Here is an 18,531-nt window from a genome sequence, read left to right on the forward strand (position 1 = left end):
AAATCCAGTATAGCCCCCTCTCTAGTCGGGCTATCTACATACAGCTCCAAGGACCCTTCCAATACACATCTTACAAATTCCTCCCCGTCTGAACCCCCAGCTCTAGGCACCTTCCAATCCAACCCAGGGAGATTAAAATCTCCCACTACAACAACCCTGTTCTTCCTACACTTATCCAAAACGTCTCTACATATACCCTCTTCCACTGCCCGTGGGCTGTCGGGCGGCCTGTAGTACACCCCAGCATAGTAATGACTCCCTTCCTATTCCTCAACTCCACCCACAGAGACTCAATTTCCAACCCCTCTATGTTATCCTCCCTCTGCACCGCTGTGATGTGCTCCCTAACTAAGAGCGCCACTCCCCGTCCTCTTTTCGACCCTCCCCTGTCGTGCCTAAAACACTTATATCCACGTATATTTAGCTGCCAGTCCTGCCCCTCCTTTAACTACGTCTCCGTCACTGCCACCACATCTAAATTCCTCGCGAACATTAAGGCCTTAAGTTCATCCGTCTTACCCATCACACTCCTCGCATTAAAACAGATGCACTGAAGACCCTCAGGTCCACTCAGGTCCTCCTTCTCCTGGGAGATTTTCCTCTCATCTAGACTTACCCTGACCTCCAACTCACTCCCAATCCCAGTGCCTACTGAGCTATCTGTCTCCTTCCCACCCCCCCTCCACATTAGTTTAAACCCTGCCGAAACACTCCAGCTAACCTCCCAGCTAAAATATGTGTGCCCTTCCCATTTAAATGTTCCCCATCTCACTTGTACAAGTGCCCTTCCCTCACAAAGACTTCCCAATGGTCTACAAAACTAAAACCCTCTATCCTGCACCAATCCCTCGGCCATGCATTCAGCTGCAGGATCTCATTATTTTTATCCCTGCTATTACTGGGCACTGGCAGCAGCCCAGAGATCGCCACCCTGGAGACCCTACACTTCAGCCTGGCCCCCAACTCCCTGAACTGACTACGTATATCCCCCCTACTCTTCCTTCCCACATCCTTCTCTCCTATGTGTATAATTACATCTGCCTGGGTCCCTTGGCCCTTCAAGATTCCCTCTACCCTCTCTGACACATCCTGTACCCCTGCTCCAGGGAGGCAGACCACCATCCTGGAGCCCTGCTTTTGCCCACAGAACCGCCTATCAATTCCTTTAACCCTCCCATCCCCCACCACTATCTCACATCCAGCCCCCTTCCTTCCCTCTGAGGCATTCCGGTCTTCCTCTCTTACCCTTTCTACCCCAGTGGTCGCCTTACCCCTGATATCTTGGGAGACTACCTCTGGGGTAGCCTTTGGACCATTACTCCTCTTCTTTTTCCCCTTCCTAACTGTAACCCACCCATCCCCCCTCCTAGGCTCCGGGATCCCCTCGTGACAGTGGTTCCTATTCATTATCGCCTCATTCTCTCTGACTAAAAATAAATGCTCCAGCCTCAACTCCAGCTGCCTAACCCGGGCCCTCAAACGCTGCAACTCCAGACATTTGGTGCAGATGTGGACTTTCCGGAGACGCGGTGTCTCCAGGAACTCCCACATATTGCACCTAACGCAGCTGACGCGTCTCCCCAAGGACCCTGCCATTTATTTGACCACCCTTAGAATTATGGACACAGATGGAAAAATTAGACCAGTAACTCACCTTGCCTAAGCCTGTTCTTGCCTAAGCCCTGTGATCCAAAGCCCTGGCAGCACTCACTCAGCACCCAACTCACTCCGCTGCCCGCTGTCTATTGCGGCCTTCTTTTTGTACTCCCGCGCTCCCTTCCCGACTGCCCTTGCGCCTAGGTCCCGCTACGGAAAGCGAAAACAAACAAAAAGAGATCATAAGGCTTACCTCTGATAGAACTATCAGATTAGTCCCACTGCTTTAGTCCTCCTCCATAGCCATTGAATTTACCCTTTCAAAGATTTGACCAATTCCACTTTGAAGCTTACTATTGAAGCTGTTTCCATTATTGCCCAACCATACTTCCCCCCACCTCCATTTTTTCTCATCTTGCCAATCGCCTTGAACCTGCATCCTCTGGTCACTACCCTAGTCACACTGTGTCTCCTTACTTGCTCTGTAGAAACCATTCATGATTTTGAACTCCCCTATCAATTGTGGTTAGCACTGCTGCCTCACAGCACCAGGGACTCTGGTTCGATTATCTGGTTGGGTCACTGCCTGTACTGAGATTGCACATTCTCCCCATGTCTGCATGCGTTTCCTCTGGGTGCTTCGGGTCCTCCCACAGTCCAAAAGACGAGCCAGTTAGATGCATTGGCATGCTAAATTCTCCCTCAGTGTACCTGAACGGGTTCTGGAGTATGGCGACTAGGGGATTTTCACAGTAACTTCATTGCAGTATTAATGTAAGCCTACTTGTGACACTAATAAATAATCTATAAACTATGTCTTTCCAGCTCCAAAGGAAACAACTTCAGCTTCCCCAGTCTCTCCCAATAGCAGAAGTCCCTTGTCCCAGTTTATCATTTCTCTTCTGCATCTTCCCTAAGGCTTCGGACAACTATTTTTACAGTGTGGTGCCAGAATTGAACAGAGTACACTAACTGGAGCATAACTAGTGCTTTCTTAAAGTTCAGCATCCTTGTGTTTGTATTCTATGTTTTCATTAATAAAACAGAGGATTGATTCTATATGCCTTTTTAACAGAATTCAAAGCTTTAGGTACGACTAACTCCAGGTCTTTTTGTTCTTGCACCCATTTCGTTCAATTTGCCTCTCCTCATCTTACTGAAAGGTATCACTTCACGCTTCTCTGCATTAACTTTAATCTGCCATGTGTCTGCCCACTTTACCTTCCCACATATGTCCTGCTGAAGTCCATTACTATTCTCCTCACTGTTAGATTCTTTAAGTTCCACATCAGCAAACATTTAAATTATAGACTGTCTGCCGCAGTCCATGCCATTAATACAAATCACAAGCAGCAGTGGTTCAAATACTGACCACCAGGAACATCACAATATATTTCACAGAATCACAGCATTGTTACAGCACAGAAGGAAATCATACAACCCACTATGGCTGCACTGGCTCTCCAGTGCCATTTTTTCCACCTTCTCCCCATAACCCTGCACATTCTTACTTTTCAGATAACATTTCTCTCCACTCTGAGAAACAGCACTTCATCATGATCGTCTACTTTGTGTTCTTTAGCCAATTCTAATCCCTCACTTTGCAACTTCTTAAAATTCATTTTTGGGATGTAGGCATTGCTGGCTATACCAGCATTTATTGCCTGTCCCTAATTACCCTGAGAAGGTGGTGATGAGCTGCCTTCTTGAACCTCTGGAGACACTGTAATGTATGTAAACCCATGGTGCTGAGGGGAGCAGGGAGGCCTGTGTGGGAAAAGGCCCTTATGTGGCCCCCATCTAAAAATAGTAACCAAGTCAGGGTGGACGGAATCCCGGAGAGAGTACTATTCATGCAATTTCATGCCCCGCTGCCCCCCCACCCCCCCGCCCCAAACGACCCCACTTCCCCAACCACCACCATCACCATCTCAGAATCTGCCAGGCGGGCAGCATAACATTCTGGCCATGGATTCCTTTATTCTCCTTCTCGCCTCCCTCTGCTGGTATATGTGTGTGGTAGCCTTGAAGTGAACAGAATATCCTACACTAAATCCCATCCTGAACTCTTCATCCCTATGTTGCTGGCCTTGTATTTATTCTCCCTCCACTAACTTCACCCATTTTGGTAGCAGAACCTTGATATCCAGTTGCTTCTATCTAAAATGCCTTGGATTTTTAAAATATAGTTTAAGATGCTGTAAAATCAGAACTATTTAGTTGTTACAATGCAGTAGTAGCTATCCAGGCCAGAGCCCCTAGCCTATATTGTTGAATGAAGCATCAGACACAGTTGGAGACAAATGAAAATATTTTATTCAAATGGAGAAAAGCAAGTTATTATTCTGCAGGGCAGAGCCACATGGCATATTGAAGAGCTGACCAGTATAAACAAGGAGCAATCTCTCTAGTAAGCTGTGTGTCATAGGTTACCATAGCCATACATGTGGCAACTGAAAGATTTGTTTTGGACTATATTCCTCTAAAGAGACCATGAGAAGATTCTTGGGAGTGTCAGAGAACAGCTGATTTTTTTGAATCTTCCTGTATTTATTGCTTTCTTGAATATTATTTCTGTTACTCTACAGTATAGTAATAAAAATGATATGTTGCTACAAATGTAATGTTTACTTTTCAATAATTGAAATAGCCTGTCCAAAGTAGAGTGTGGTGGTAGCGTGGTTATGTTACTGGACTAGCAATCCAGGAATCTGGACTAATTATCAGGTGACCGATTTCAAATTCCCACCACAACAATGGAAATTTAAAATTCAGATCCTTAAATAAAATCTCAAATAATAAAGCTAATATAGATTAGAAATTGTCTTAAAACTATCTGTTTCATTAATGTCCTATGTGGAAGGGAATCTGTTGTCCTTATCCAGTCTGGCCTAGATAAGATTCCAGATGTACCAGCCACTCAGTTATCTCAAGGGCAATTATAGAGTCACCGAGCAGGATTTTATGGCCTCACTCATCTCAAAACCATAAAATCCTGCCCAGGTTCAACATGCTCTGCCCTCGCCCACTCCGATTCCCGTGGCAGGTGGGCCAGTAAAATTCCAGCCATAGGGTTTTACATCACAAAAAGAGGCCCTTTTGCTCATCATGTCTGCACCAGCCATAAAGCACCTATTTTAATCCTATTTCCCTGTACTTGGTCTGTAGTTTATATACTATTGCATTTCAAATGCTCACCTAAATGCTATTTAAATGTTGTGAGGCCTCTTCTGTCCTTTCAAGCAGTGAGTTGGAGTAAGGATGGAAAATAAGTGCTGACCCCATTAGCGACACTCATGCCCTGTAAATGAATGAAAATCCAACCTGTGTTGTTTGCCAAAGCTCCCCAAAGACTTGAAAATCACTGCTCTCTATAATCAGGTGTATTTCAATCATCTCCAAAAATAAATGTTTTCCAGCTGTTCCACCGAAATGTGCGTAACTGCTTCTAACCATAAACTAGTTTTGGTCCTTTTAATAATAGCCTGCAACAAAGAAGAAGCTTACTTAGTTTCTTTCTTATTTAGTGAACTCCAGGATTATGTTAACAAATCCCCATCATCAATATTTATATTCACAGAATCCCTAGAATGCAGAAGGAGGCATTCAACCCATTGAGTGCATGAGCACCATATTCAGGCCCTATCCCCGTAACCACATTACACATCTTAAGAAACTGAGGGGCAATTTCGGATGGCCAATCCAACTAACCTGCACATCTTTGGACTATAGGAGGAAATCCAAGCACCTGGAGGAAACCCACAGAGAAACAGGAAGAACATGCAAGCTCCATGCAGACAGTCACCCAATGCCAGAATTGAACCTGGATCCCTGGTACTGTGAGGCAGCAGTGCTAACCACTGTGCCACCATGAGAGCTGCGCAGTGCAACTGGCTATTTCCATAACACAGTGACCTGATATTGCTGCCAAATATTGTTGTATTTGGAGTGGACGTGTGCCTGGAATTTCCACATAGGATTCTCCTAATCTCATGATGTAACTGTGATGGAAGCCTCAGAGAAAGAGCACAAACTGTTGAAAGTGTAAGTTTAATAATGGTGAGATACCCTGCAGAAATTCTCCCTCGTAATGCTTCACTGTTAAACCTGAACTGTGTCAAATCCAGCCTGTCCCTTTAATGCCATGGTTCCCACAGGGGAAAGGTCATTCAGAAGCTAAGCGCTGATAAAAGCTAACATTAACAGCGCTGCTCCTAAATCCACAGCTTTTGTTCTCAGGCAGGCATGTTCACTACAGTCAGCATTAAAACAACAGGAAATACAACCATAGAAAGAATGCAGCACATCAAGAGGCCATTCAGTGTCAGCTGAAAAACACTTAAGCCACTTACTCCAATCCCACCCTTCAGCAATCAGTCTGTAGTCCTGCAGGTTACACCGTTTCAGGTGTAGAAGCTGCTGCAGGAACAGGCCTATGCAAAGGTGGGTGTTTTTCTGCGGATACCCTACTCTTTCACCAACTCCCCCAACTCATTAGTCAATACCAGACCAACATTCACCCATGTGCTGGGTATTAAGATAGCTGCAACAAACTTGTTGGCTGTGCAAAGCTTGTACAATTCAATCCACATTTGAGATAAACACGTGTAGTTTTAAAACGTGCTTTCAAAAAGTTTTATGATTCATAATATTTTTGTGGAGGAAGAAGAAACTTTATGACTGTATACCACACGGATATTTTCTGCTGTGTATAACTACAATCCTATAGTGGTGACAATCATAAAATCTGGTTCTGTGAGTAATTTACATGTATCAAATATCCTGTACCTGAAGAAATGGATTTCATGTAGCTAAACATTGTAGTAAGTAATAAAGAGAATTATCAAGAGCTTTTTATGTATCAGTCCAATTTACTGTGTGGATTTAAGACTATATGAAATTTTAGTTGAGGTTATTGACAATATTTAGCTGCTTAAAGTGTTTTTACAAACTCTCTGAAGCCTTCTACCTCCCAATTTTTACTCTCGGAGGGTTCACACCTGGTCTGTGGCTTTAAACAGGGCCACACTAGGAGAACATTTGCAAAGTGCTGGTTTAGGGTGAAAAGGGTTGGCTATTAACTAACAACAAATAATTCCAATGATAAATTGCAGCCTTCAACTGCTGCCATCCTTTGAAAACTGATACTATTACAAGTGTACTATTAGCTCCATCTAGTGGAATTTTCTATTTGTACACCTTATTTTTCCATTAATGTTTTAGAACTTGGTTTAAATTGAGATTTTGGCACATAAAAGTGGGCTTGCCCCAAAACTAGAAAATCCGGCGGAAGGTCAACACACCTTTACATAGTCCACACCCTCTCCTTCGCCTGCTGCAGCCAATGTAGAGATTGAATAGAAGTGTCTCCTTGTATCCCTGTGACCGAGACCCTTACTGAAACTGCATCTTGTAATTGAATTTAATAACATTGTAGTCATAGAATCATAGGAGTTTTACAGCACAGAAATAGGCCCTTCATCCCATCAAGCATTATCTATTCTCATCCCATTTTCCAGCATTTGTTTTGCAGCCTTGTATGCTCTGGAGTTTCAGGTGCTCATCTAAATGTTTCTTAAATGTTGTGAGGGTTCCCACTCCTACATCCTTTCAGGCAGTGCAGTGAGTTCCAATTCCCACCTCCCTCGGGTTGAAAAAGTTTTTCCTCAAATCTTCTATCCCTGACCTTAAATCTATGCCCCCTGGTTACTGACCCCTTTGCTAAGGGGAATGATTTCTTCCTATCTATGTATGTCCCTCATAATTTTGTACGCCTCAATCAGGTGCTCCCTCAGCCTTCTTTGCTCTAAGGGAAACAACCCCAGTCTAACCAGCCTCTCTTCATCGCTGAAGCACTCCAGCCAAGAAACATCCTGGTAAATCTCCTCAGCTCCCTATCTAGTGTGATCACACTATTCCTATCATGTGGCAACCAGAAATGCACACAGCTGTGGCCTAACTAACATTTTATACAGCTCAACCATAACCTCCCAGCTCTTCTAGTCTTTGCTTTGACTAATAAAGTATTCATATGCTTTCTTCATCACCTTTTCATAGAATCATAGAACCCTACAGTGCAGAAAGAGGCCCTTCAGCCCATCGAGTCTGCACCAAACACATTCCCTATCCCCATATCCCTACTAATCCCTCTAACCTACACATCCCTGGACACTAAGGGGCAATTTCTTAGCATGGCCAATCAACCTAACCCACACACCTTTGGACTGTGGGAGGAAACCAGAGGAAACCCACACAGACATGAGGAGAATATGCAAACTCCACACAGACAGTGACTGAGCCAGGAATCGAACTCAGGACCCTGGTGCTGTGAAGCAGCAGTGCTAACCACTGTGCTACCATGCCACCCACACTTTTCACTTTTTACACTTTTCACCCCGACTGTTGGATAGTAATCTTACGGAGTGGATAGTCCATCTGTAGTAACCCTTGCCTGATTTCCATCCCAATGATAATACCTATCAAGTGAAAGTGGGGTTCTTTAATGGTTGACTGGTCTATCCCTCTAGGATGCTGACTAGGTGCCAAGGTCAAATTTTCCCTCGCATATCTCAACAGGGCAGTGAGCTTGTGAAACTAAATGATACCTGATATCCAAGCTAACTTTCTACCAATAGATTTAAAAACTCTGCCTCTAGTCTGAAAATTCTGATCTATTTCAAATAGCCATTAACTTTAACCCAAACCATCATTTTAAAATTTTAGTCATATTCCCTGCAATCCTTTGTTTCTGCAAAGTAATTGCCCCAAAATTCTTGGGCGGGAGGGCATAGTTTCAAAACTAAGAACCCCAAAATGTGGGCTGTGATTCTCCCCAAACAAAACCTAAATGCCCAATGGGTGGAAAAAAGGGAGAATTTCCTGCCTGTTTTTTGGGCGTACTTAGCTGAACGAATCTCCAGCTCTATGTGTATCACAAAGTGCCTCAGAGAGATTCATGGCAGAAAGTGGGCGGGGGGTTGGGGGCAGGGGGAGCCTCATTCCACCCAAGAGGCTAGCATCAGTGTACTGAGCTGGCCACTGCGCATGTGATGATCTGTCAGTGGGGAGTGGAAAATCCAGCACAAGATCAACAGACCTTAGCCATGTCCGCGCCCCCATCCCCGCCTGCAACAATTCTATTACTAAGGAGAAATTGGACAGGAAAATTTGCACAAGCATGAGAAGATGTTCATCATTACCTCTGACGGTAACACTTTAATGTCAATTAAAGCTGCTCAATACAACGTTGATGAAGAAAGACTTGCATTTATAGGATGACTTTCATTATCTCCAGCATTTGGTCCGTAGCCTTGTACGCTCATCTAAATGTTTCCTAAATGTTGTGAGGGGTTCTCACCCCTACCAGTCTTTCAGGCAGTGAGTTCCAGATTCCCACCGCCCTCTGAGTAAAAAGGTTTTTCCTCATTCTCCCGGTGTTTGTCTGGGTTTCCTCCCACAGTCTAAAGATGCGCAGGTTAGGTGGATTGGCCGTGATAAATGCGTACGGTTAAGAGGATAGGACAGAGGGGAAGGCCTGGGTAGGATGTTCTTCCAGAAGAGTTGATGCAGACTTGATGGGCTGGATGTCCTCTTTCGGCACTGTAGGGATTCTATGGTTTGGCATATCTATGTGTCAGGACTTTTACGAAGTCCTGATGCACATCTTCTAACATACATCCCATCCAGAGTTAGGAAGGTCCATGTTCACAAAAAATGATAGCTATCACTAACTGATCTAAATTAGCCTGCAGCCAATCAATTACTAAACCCAATTTTTGTACCATCCATAAATTTAAGATTGGCTCTATTTGCGATCTTTACTATTGAATAGCAATGGTCCCAACATGAAACTTTAAGGGACTCCACTTGCAACTGTGTTTCAATGAGATCCACTTCTACTAGTAATAACTTTCTGCCTGCCTGACATCAAAGATTAAATAATTTGCTGTATTGAAGGGTGAATACCAGTTGAACAAACAGTGAAATTTCAATAAAGGTATCGTATAAATGTCTTTCTTGTACAGATGGTTATTAAGTTCCGATTGCCTCATCCTCTTCCTCTGTTTACATAACACTGATTAATCTTGATGACCACAAGGAAACAACAATTTCTCCTGAGTAATAGAATAATACTCTGTGTATGACATAACATACCAGAACATACATTATTAGCGTATTGATAATATCCATTACAAAGAAAAAGAAACTTCCATTTTTAATGTTGAAGAACATTTCAGAAATGCATGGCATCAGTTAAAAAAAAGAAGGCTCAATGTGTATGAGCCATAATATTGGAAGTTCAGCAGCAACACAATCTTGGTGGCTGAATATTGAGTGAAAATTCCCAGCTTGTATCTAAATCATCTATTATTCCACAGAAAAGTTTATCATTTTAAGCATAAAGGCAAGTATATAATGGTCATGTTGCTATATTTGCAATACACATCAAGACCATAGATTTTAACATCAGCTGCACATTTTTTTGGTATCCTTACTTCTATGGAAATTAAAGACTAAAAGACCACAAAAAGAAGTTTAGCTACAGGGTAATATTGGCTTCACTGACCCGACTTAATGTCTCATAAGTTCTGAAGGTCAATATCCCCTGTATCACAGTTCTTGCGAGAAGGGGAGCTGATCCTGCTCGTTGAGCTTCTCCGGCTGTAGAATCTGGCGGATCCTCTCTGAGCCACGTCGGTGAGCTGTAATTGAAAGTGATCTCCCAGAAAGCAGTAAATAAAAGGGTTGATGCAGCTATCTGCAAAACCAAGGCAGCTGGCGATTGGCTTTGCAGTTTTGATCACAGTTATGGTTTGGCAATTGGTGATGTAATTCATCCTTGACAATGCGTCCATAAATGTTAATACATGAAATGGCAACCAGCAGATGAAAAAGGCCAACACAACTGCAGTCACCATCCACAATGCCTTGTCTTGTTTACATTTGTTTTTTTCGCATACTTCCATCCTCATCCAATGGTAGGCAACAAATCCATAGCATATGCCTATCACTGTGAAGGGAATGAAGAAACCCAAAGTATTTTCCAGCAAAGACATGGCCGCGGACCAATGATTGGCATTACTTGGGGGGTAGACCATTTCACACACTGTGTTTCCCATTTTCTCAATATAATGGGCACCTTGAAAGTAGATGGCCGGAAAGGTTGCAAACAAAGCCAAACTCCATACAAGGATTATGACGCAGTGAACTTGGCACAGAGTTCTCTGAGACTGGGATCCAAGAGGGTGGAGAATTACCATATATCGATCAATACTCATGCATGTAATGAAATATATACTGGCATACAAATTGAGAGACACGAGAGAGCTACATATTTTGCACATCACTGACCCAAAATGCCAACTGTACCCAGTAGCATTGTAGACTGCCCAAATTGGAAGAGTGGATAAGAAAACCAGGTCAGCAATTGCTAAGTTGATGATGTAAATGTTAGTATCAGTTTTCAAATAAATGCGATGACAAAGGAAGGCGATTACCACACTGTTCCCAATGAATCCCAAAATAAAGATGATGCTGTAGACAGCTGGGATCAAATTAAAAATATATTGGGAAGGTGCAACAAAGTCACATGATTGGTTGGACCCGTTCTGTAGGGAAGAAGTGCTAAACTGTGAATAAGATGTATCATCAACAATGCTTGCACTATAGCCAGTGGAGGGAGTAGAAAGCATTTGGTCCATTCCCGTTGAGACAAGGTCTTGACTGATAATGTTTGCCATTGTTGTTAAACCTGTGAAACATTTAAATTCACACTCTTAATACGAGGAGCAAAATTCACACTCTGAAGAGCAAAGATTTACAACATCTTAGCTCAGTTCGCTTTTACATAACTATGTCTAGATGACCTCTGGATTTGCAATAAGCAAGGCTCATTAAACAATGCTTAAAACATTATGTGACTCCAGTAACCTTTTTGTGAAAGATATTTGCTCCAATTAAGAGTAAAATACTGACAAGAAGACAGGCACCAGCACTAATATGCTGTTCCAAATGATGTTCACATCTACATTTTGACTGAAATTTGAGAGGAATTGTTGATGGACCATGGGTTAGTTTTCTGTTTCATGAGATTTCCTGCATTGTTACTTAATTTGAGTGAGATACCATTCTGAACATAATTAGTTTATCAGAAGCAAGCCCCAGGCTTTCAATGGAGATGGAAAGGGGCTGTTCTCAATGCAGTGTGATGTGAAGTGGGCACATTAGAGTTGCATTGTTGGCTACATATCTTACAGGGATTAGCAAAGGAGGAGCTTTCCTCCCTTTAATGTCATGAGTATATCCAGACTATTTATAAAATCTGCCTTACACAAATCCATGCTGGCTGTCCTATTGTTCTAGGCTTTTCTAAATTCCCACTAATTTTATCTTGACTTATGTCCTTGAAGAGTTTGCCCACAACTAACATTAGACTGACTGACCTACAGTGGCCCAGTTTATTCTTCACTCCTTTCTTTAACAGGGGTTTTATATTGGAGACTTCTATGGCACAATATGCATCCTTAAGGGGGTTTAAAGTAGTGACCCTGAGTCTCTATCCTCTCTTACTCCTTTCAATAGCCATTGGGACAGCCAACACGATTTATCCACTTCAACTTCTGCTAATATTTCCAAATCCAATTATTTTCATTGCAGTTAGTGCTATCAGTTGTTCCATCTGTATGTTCTCACTCCTATCAGTACTTTGCAAGAACCAATGCAAAGTTTTTATTAAATACCTGCACTTATTTAATAATAATTATTTAATAATCTCCCTTCATCATCCCTGCACGGCCACATTCTTTCGCTTTTTATTTGCCGATAAAAAAATCTTTATTTCCTTTCGTATTACCTGCCCGTCCTTGTTCACCTTAATTTCTCGCTCTTTGAATTTCTGTTTGTCCTTCTTGCAACACTTTGTTTTTACATTTCTCAACATTGGTATTCTACGTTTGCTTAATGTTGTTCTGACTTTGAATTGGAATTCAAGTAAACTTGCACCACACTGATCTACAATCTCAATTGAAGAGAAATGCCAAATTGCAAGAATTGTCATCAAGGCTATTCATCTGCTTTTCCCCAGGAAAAGAAAAATCTTGGAAACTCCAAATATAAAACACATGCAATTCTGACAGCCCATTTAATAGAAACATAATCTTATGTATTGAATCTGAAATGGACAGGCTTGTGGAAAGAGACTCCCAAAGCGCTAGTTAAAATGATGCAAACTCATATAACAGAAGGGGAATTAGAGTCACATAAAATATCCAATTGTTTTAAAGATTGAACTAAGTTTCATGCTGAATATACTCATCCTCTTCAGATGCAACCTAATCTGTTGACTGTTCCCAGCAATTTCTTTTCATTGGCTCCATATATGTCAATTGAATGAAGCCAGACCATCTTCGGATTCTCCCTAAAAATACCGTCCCTCACTTTTGTATGTATATTAAATATTTTGATAAAGATATTCCCTGACAACATGAGTGGTTAATATTTGAAGCATGAAATTCCAGATATTTATTTTCCTTATTCTTTTAAATTTGGTGCCTGGCAACTTTGTTAGATGCCCAAACTCGATCACTTCTAACATCATTAAGGTTCTAAAAATCTAAACCTTTTACTTAAGCTTACCAGTAATCGGCAGCTTGGAAGAGAGTTGAAGTTTTGTCCTGGATTTGGTTGCAGATTCCGAATCTGGCGTCCTTGTGTCGTCTGTTATATTCTCACAGCAGGAATCACATGGTGTCCAGATGGAACTTCACAAAGCTTGAGACAAAAACTTTGGCAGCACTTGTTTTGACAGCAAAAATAACTTAGTCATTATGTTCCTCCTGGAGCCTTCCCTTGTGACGAGAGAAAAGTTTAGAATGTCCAAAAAAAGCAATGCAGCATCTAAACACATTTTAGATAAATCCTAGCACATTGGCAATCAACCATTTCAGATCTTCTCATGGTATGAAACTCATAGTAATTGTTCATGTTTCAATGTCCCATCATCTCAAGTAAAGGAATCACATGCAGCTTTTGATGCTCAGGCATGTTTGCTTTGATTACTACAACATTGCAAGAAAGTTAAGTGTTGCATTGTTTCCTGACATGCCCCTTCTCGCCAAGAACACATATTTCAGTCTGTAGCTGGAGTGTTAGCTAAGCCAAACAGTATTAAATGGTAACCCTTCTGACTAGCAAAAGACAACTTGCATTTAACTTGCACTGATGTGGGAAACGCAGCAGACATGTTGAGCACATTATGCAAATAACCAGGTCATCCTGTTTGTAATACTGCAGATACACAGTAAAAAGTCTGACAACACCAGGTTTTAGTCCAACCTATTTATTTGATAATATACTCACAAGCTTTCGGGTTAGCCCCTTCGTCAGGTGAATGGAGAGTTCTGGCCTCAGACAGAGCATATAAAGCACAGACAGTTTAGAGATTACTGATTAGAATAGTAATCTCTAAACTGTCTGTGCTTTAGATGCTCTGTCTGAGGCCAGAACTCTCCATTCACCTGACGAAGGGGCTAACCCGAAAGCTTGTGAGTATATTATCAAATAAATAGGTTGGACTAAAACCTGGTGTTGTCAGACTTTTTACTGTGTTTACGCCAGTCCAACGCCGGCACATCCACATCATGAATACTGCAGATATGCAGGGCATTTGCCCATTTGGTTTGTCTTGGACCTTTTCTCCACGGAACGTCTAATTTAAATTTTATTCTATTGCTTAGACCTCTCATCCTCTAACATTCTTCTTTAAGTAACTATCTAATTCTCTGTTAAACACTTCAACAATGTTTCATGGCATAGAATTTGATATTTTAAACATACCATGTGGATACAAGGTTTTTTTCAGCTTCCCCACTCAGTCTTTATCTGATTATCTCAACTTTTTTGCCCCTCATTTGCCATCACTGTCAAATGTGTGATGAATCAATTGTTTTATAATCTTGTTTATCAGGTCAGCCCTCAGCATTCTCAGTTCTGGTGATAACAAGTTTTACTTGTTCCTCGCAAATATAATCACACGTCCCAGGCTATGCTGCACTAGTGCATCAAGGCATTTTTCACAGAGCACATCCCCAACCTACCTCGATTGCTGCTTTCCCTCCACCATCCTTCTGATCTGCAGTTGTTGGACAGCCTGCAGCACCTTCCTGGCCTTCCGCTGGCATCTGCCGGAGGGGGTGGGCTCAGATGGATCTCTGGTTTGGGGGGAGGTGGAGATTCTCCCATGTCCACCCTCCCCCCCCCCCCACCCTTCCCCTCCACCCCCCCCAACCAGAAATCCATCTGAGCCTGCCCCCTCCTCCAGCAGGCGTCAGCGGGAGATCAGGAACGTACTGCAGGCTGTCCAGCGAGTGCAGGTCAGAAGGATGGTGGAGGGAGAGAAGCAGTGGAGGTGGGCTGGGGTGTGCGCTGCCGAGGGGGGGCCTGCCTTCCAGGAGGGGTCTGACCGCGGGAGGATGAGGCTGCCTCCCGGGGGGCAGTGCTCTGCTGAGGGGACCCTGCCTCCTGGGGAGGTCTGATCGAGGGGGATTCTACTGGGGGCAGCCTGCCTTCCGGAGGGGGGGGTGGGGTGGTGTGGAGGAGGAGGTCAGATTGTGGCGGGTGGGTCTGCCGGGGTGATTAGCGGGGGGTCTGCAAAAGGTGTGCAAGGAGGATGGGCTTTGGAGGTTCCCCTGCAGAATAGGAATCCACTTCGGATTTTTATTCTGCAGGTTGATAACAGCGCCGATCCGTAACGGATCCAAAGACGGTAAAGTGGGATTTGGTGATAGAGTTGGGCGCACGGTTCATTAAGTCAATTTAAATGCATGCTAATGTATTTAAATCATCGGGCTGCCCAATTTGGGCATGGATCAGATCCGTGCCCAAATCGGGTGTCGGTAAAGGTGCGATCTGCTCAGATTTGGGTGCAGATCGCGTTACAGGCCCGATGCCTGAATTTACCGCGATTTCGCACCCGAAAACAGGGGCAAATTTTTGGTAAAATTGGGCCCATTATCTTCCAACTTCTTCCATCAGGAAAAAGATGCAAAAATCTGTGATCAATCACCAATTGACTCAAGAACAGTTGAGTGTTGCTATCAGACTTTTGAACCTACCTTATATTAAGCTGATCTTTCTCTGCACCCTAGCTATGATTGTAACATTACATTTTGCACTCCCTCCTTTCCTTCTCTATGTATGGTATATTTTGCCTGCATAGCGCTCAAGAAACGATACTTTTCACTGAATACTAATACATGTGACAATAATAAATCAAATCAAATGAAATCAAATTTCTCTGCCATGTTTGGAAGAATTTGCCATTTAGTCAGCTAGATATTTGGCCTGTGTAGAAACTCAGCCTCGTATTTAATCACTGGCCCACTAAGAAAACCATACAGGTTAGAATTTCTGTTGGATCCTTGTAGAAGATGATTCCCCATTAAGACTTAATCACACCTTAGCTGACCAGAGAGCTTATATGGATGTTGACACTGCACGTGAAAGTCACAAATGTACAAAGGAATAGAAATCTTGCATTTATACGGTGCTTTGCTAGATCACCAGTTGTCTCAAACCTGTTTACAGCTGTTGAAATTTAGTCACTGTCATGGTAACATAACAGTTAATTTGTCACACAATAAACCCCCACAATCGAATAATGACCAGATAATCTGTTTTTGCAATGTTGATTGAAGGTTGAATATTGACCAGGACACAGGGGATAACGCTTCTGCTCGCCTTTGAAATGGTGCCATGTGAGTCTTTTATATCCACCAGAATAGGCAGATGGGCCCTCAGTTTAATATCATATCTGAAGGACAGCACCTGCACAGTACAGCACTTTCTTGGTACTAGAGAGTCAGCCTTGCTGTTTGTACTCAAGCCCTGGAGTGGGACCTGAATCCAGGATCTTGAGACTCAGAAGTAAAGGTGCTAGCAACTGAATTATAACTGATGCACAGGGATATTAGTGGAATTGAACCGACTAATTAACCAAATTAGAGTTTTCTTCATAAATCTGTAATTGCTATGTAAGTGATGGAGTCGAGGCTACATTTATTGTCCATCTTTAGTTGCCCTGAGGATATTAAGAGTCAATCACAAAGTGTGGGAACGAAGTCATGTTTAGCCTAGACCAGTTGGGGGTGGACCAAACCCTGAAGCAGATTACTAATATAGTTGGGCTTTTGCAGGCTGGCAGCTTTTGTTCTCATTTTGCTAACGTAAGCTCATAATGACCAGGTTTATTGAACCATCATCACAATTTAAACGCATAACCTAATTATGCTGGGCCAATAGCCTGACCCCTTCAGTACCATACACTCAGTAAAGAGAATAGGTTTATGGATGGAAAGGGATTGGATAAGGTTAGAGGGTCATTGCTTTTTTAATTGGTCGGCGCAACATCGTGGGCCGAAGGGCCTGTTCTGCGCTGTAATGTTCTATGTTCTAATACACTTTCTGTTTCTGCAAATCACAGCACCTATATCCATTAAGTTTACATGGCTGTCTGAAGACTCCCGCCCATCGGTGACTGCTCAAACCCCACACAGATTTCATAAATGAGTTAAAAGAGGCAGATAATGATCAATAATGGGTCCTATTTTACCATTTTAATTCTAAGTACTGGGCGGACTTGAAACTGGGAGCATTGCAGATCTGAGTTTTAGACCCGTTCTCAGGCACCCCCATACACACTCTGCCCGAAAAAATATCATTGAGTCCAAAATGTGCTGCAGAAGCTTGTGGGCTGGGCTTACTGCACCCGAAATCCAGCAGCTCCAATCGGCGCCTCCAACTGCGCGTCTGCAAAAAAAGTGATAGAATGTGGCTCACCTGCCACTTTGCTCCTGGGCCAGATAATGCCTCCCCCTGGCCCCCACAGACATTGCCCCACCCCCACAACATTACTGACCTTCTTATTCCCCCCACCCCTTCCCCCACCCAGGCTGATTGCTGACCCCTCCTCCCCCCCCCATGATCTCATGCAGAGTGGTCGTGGACTCCCCTTCTCCCTTACTGATCTCAAGCAGCAGGGTGACCCAGTGGTTAGCACAATTGCTGTACAGTGCCAGGGACCCGGGCTTGATTCCAGCCTCAGGTCACTGTGTGGCGTTTGCATGTTCTCCCCGTGTCTGCATAGGTTTCCTCCGGGTGGTCCTCCCACAAGCCAAAGATGTGCGGGTTAGGTTGATTGGCCATGCTAAATTGACCCTAGTGTCAGGGGGATTAGCGTGATAAATATGTGGAGTTACGGGAGTAGGGCCTAGGTGGGATTGTGGTCGGTGCAGACTCAATGGGTCGAATGGCCTCCTTCTGCACAGTAGGGATTCTATGAAGTGGATTTCTATGGAGAATGGCAGTGGACCCCCTCATTCCTCCTCACTGATCACAGGCAGAGTGGCAGTAGACATCCCCTTCTCCCTTCCTCCCCCCACCGATATTAAGCAAAGAATCATTGGACACTTGGCACTAATCTCCTCACTAACTGGAGTGACCGAATCAGACTTTGGCAGAACACGTCTGCTTCACGCCAAATCTAGATGGGCGAACGTGGTGGTAAAGGGGGAAGTGCCCGTAAGATTGGGTGTGCAGCCCATTAAGTCAATTTAAATACATGCAAATGCAAATCGGGCACAGTCCCCATCGCGGCCATTATCTGGCCTTGGTAAAAGGGGAACCGGCACAGAGGTGGGTGCAGATCATACTACTTGCCTCATGCCCAACTTTACCAAGTTTTCACGCCCAAAAATGGGCACAACTTGGTGGTAAAATCATGCATAAGAACATAAGAAATAGGAGCAGGAGTAGGCCATCTAGCCCTTTGAGCCTGCCCCGCCATTCAATAAGATCATGGCTGATCTGTCGTGGCTCAGTTCCACATTCCCGCCCTCTCCCCATAACCCTTAATCCCCTCGCTTATCAAAACCCATCAAC

The 18,531-nt window shown here is 43.4% G+C and overlaps 1 protein-coding gene across 2 annotated transcripts in view; it reads right to left on the minus strand.

Moving 5' to 3' along the window:
* LOC145342638 (type-2 angiotensin II receptor-like) overlaps positions 1-13,299 on the minus strand; it is a 50,788-nt gene extending 37,489 nt beyond the window's left edge. The window contains exons 1-2 of one of the 2 annotated variants that reach the window (XM_080188184.1): positions 13,231-13,299; positions 10,163-11,347 (exon numbers count right to left, since the gene is read on the minus strand). In XM_080188184.1, the coding sequence (XP_080044310.1) occupies positions 10,176-11,336 (1,161 nt within the window). In that variant the 5' untranslated portion in view covers positions 11,337-11,347; positions 13,231-13,299 and the 3' untranslated portion in view covers positions 10,163-10,175. Of the gene's footprint in view, positions 1-8,782; positions 11,348-13,230 lie in introns of those variants that run through there. The other variant, XM_080188183.1, reaches the window with a different exon arrangement.
* Positions 13,300-18,531: the final 5,232 nt, after the last annotated feature.

Source organism: Carcharhinus amblyrhynchos, chromosome 4 (genome assembly GCF_965287045.1).
Source record: "Carcharhinus amblyrhynchos chromosome 4, sCarAmb.v2.hapA, whole genome shotgun sequence".
In the NCBI taxonomy this organism is placed as follows: Eukaryota; Metazoa; Chordata; class Chondrichthyes; order Carcharhiniformes; family Carcharhinidae; genus Carcharhinus; species Carcharhinus amblyrhynchos.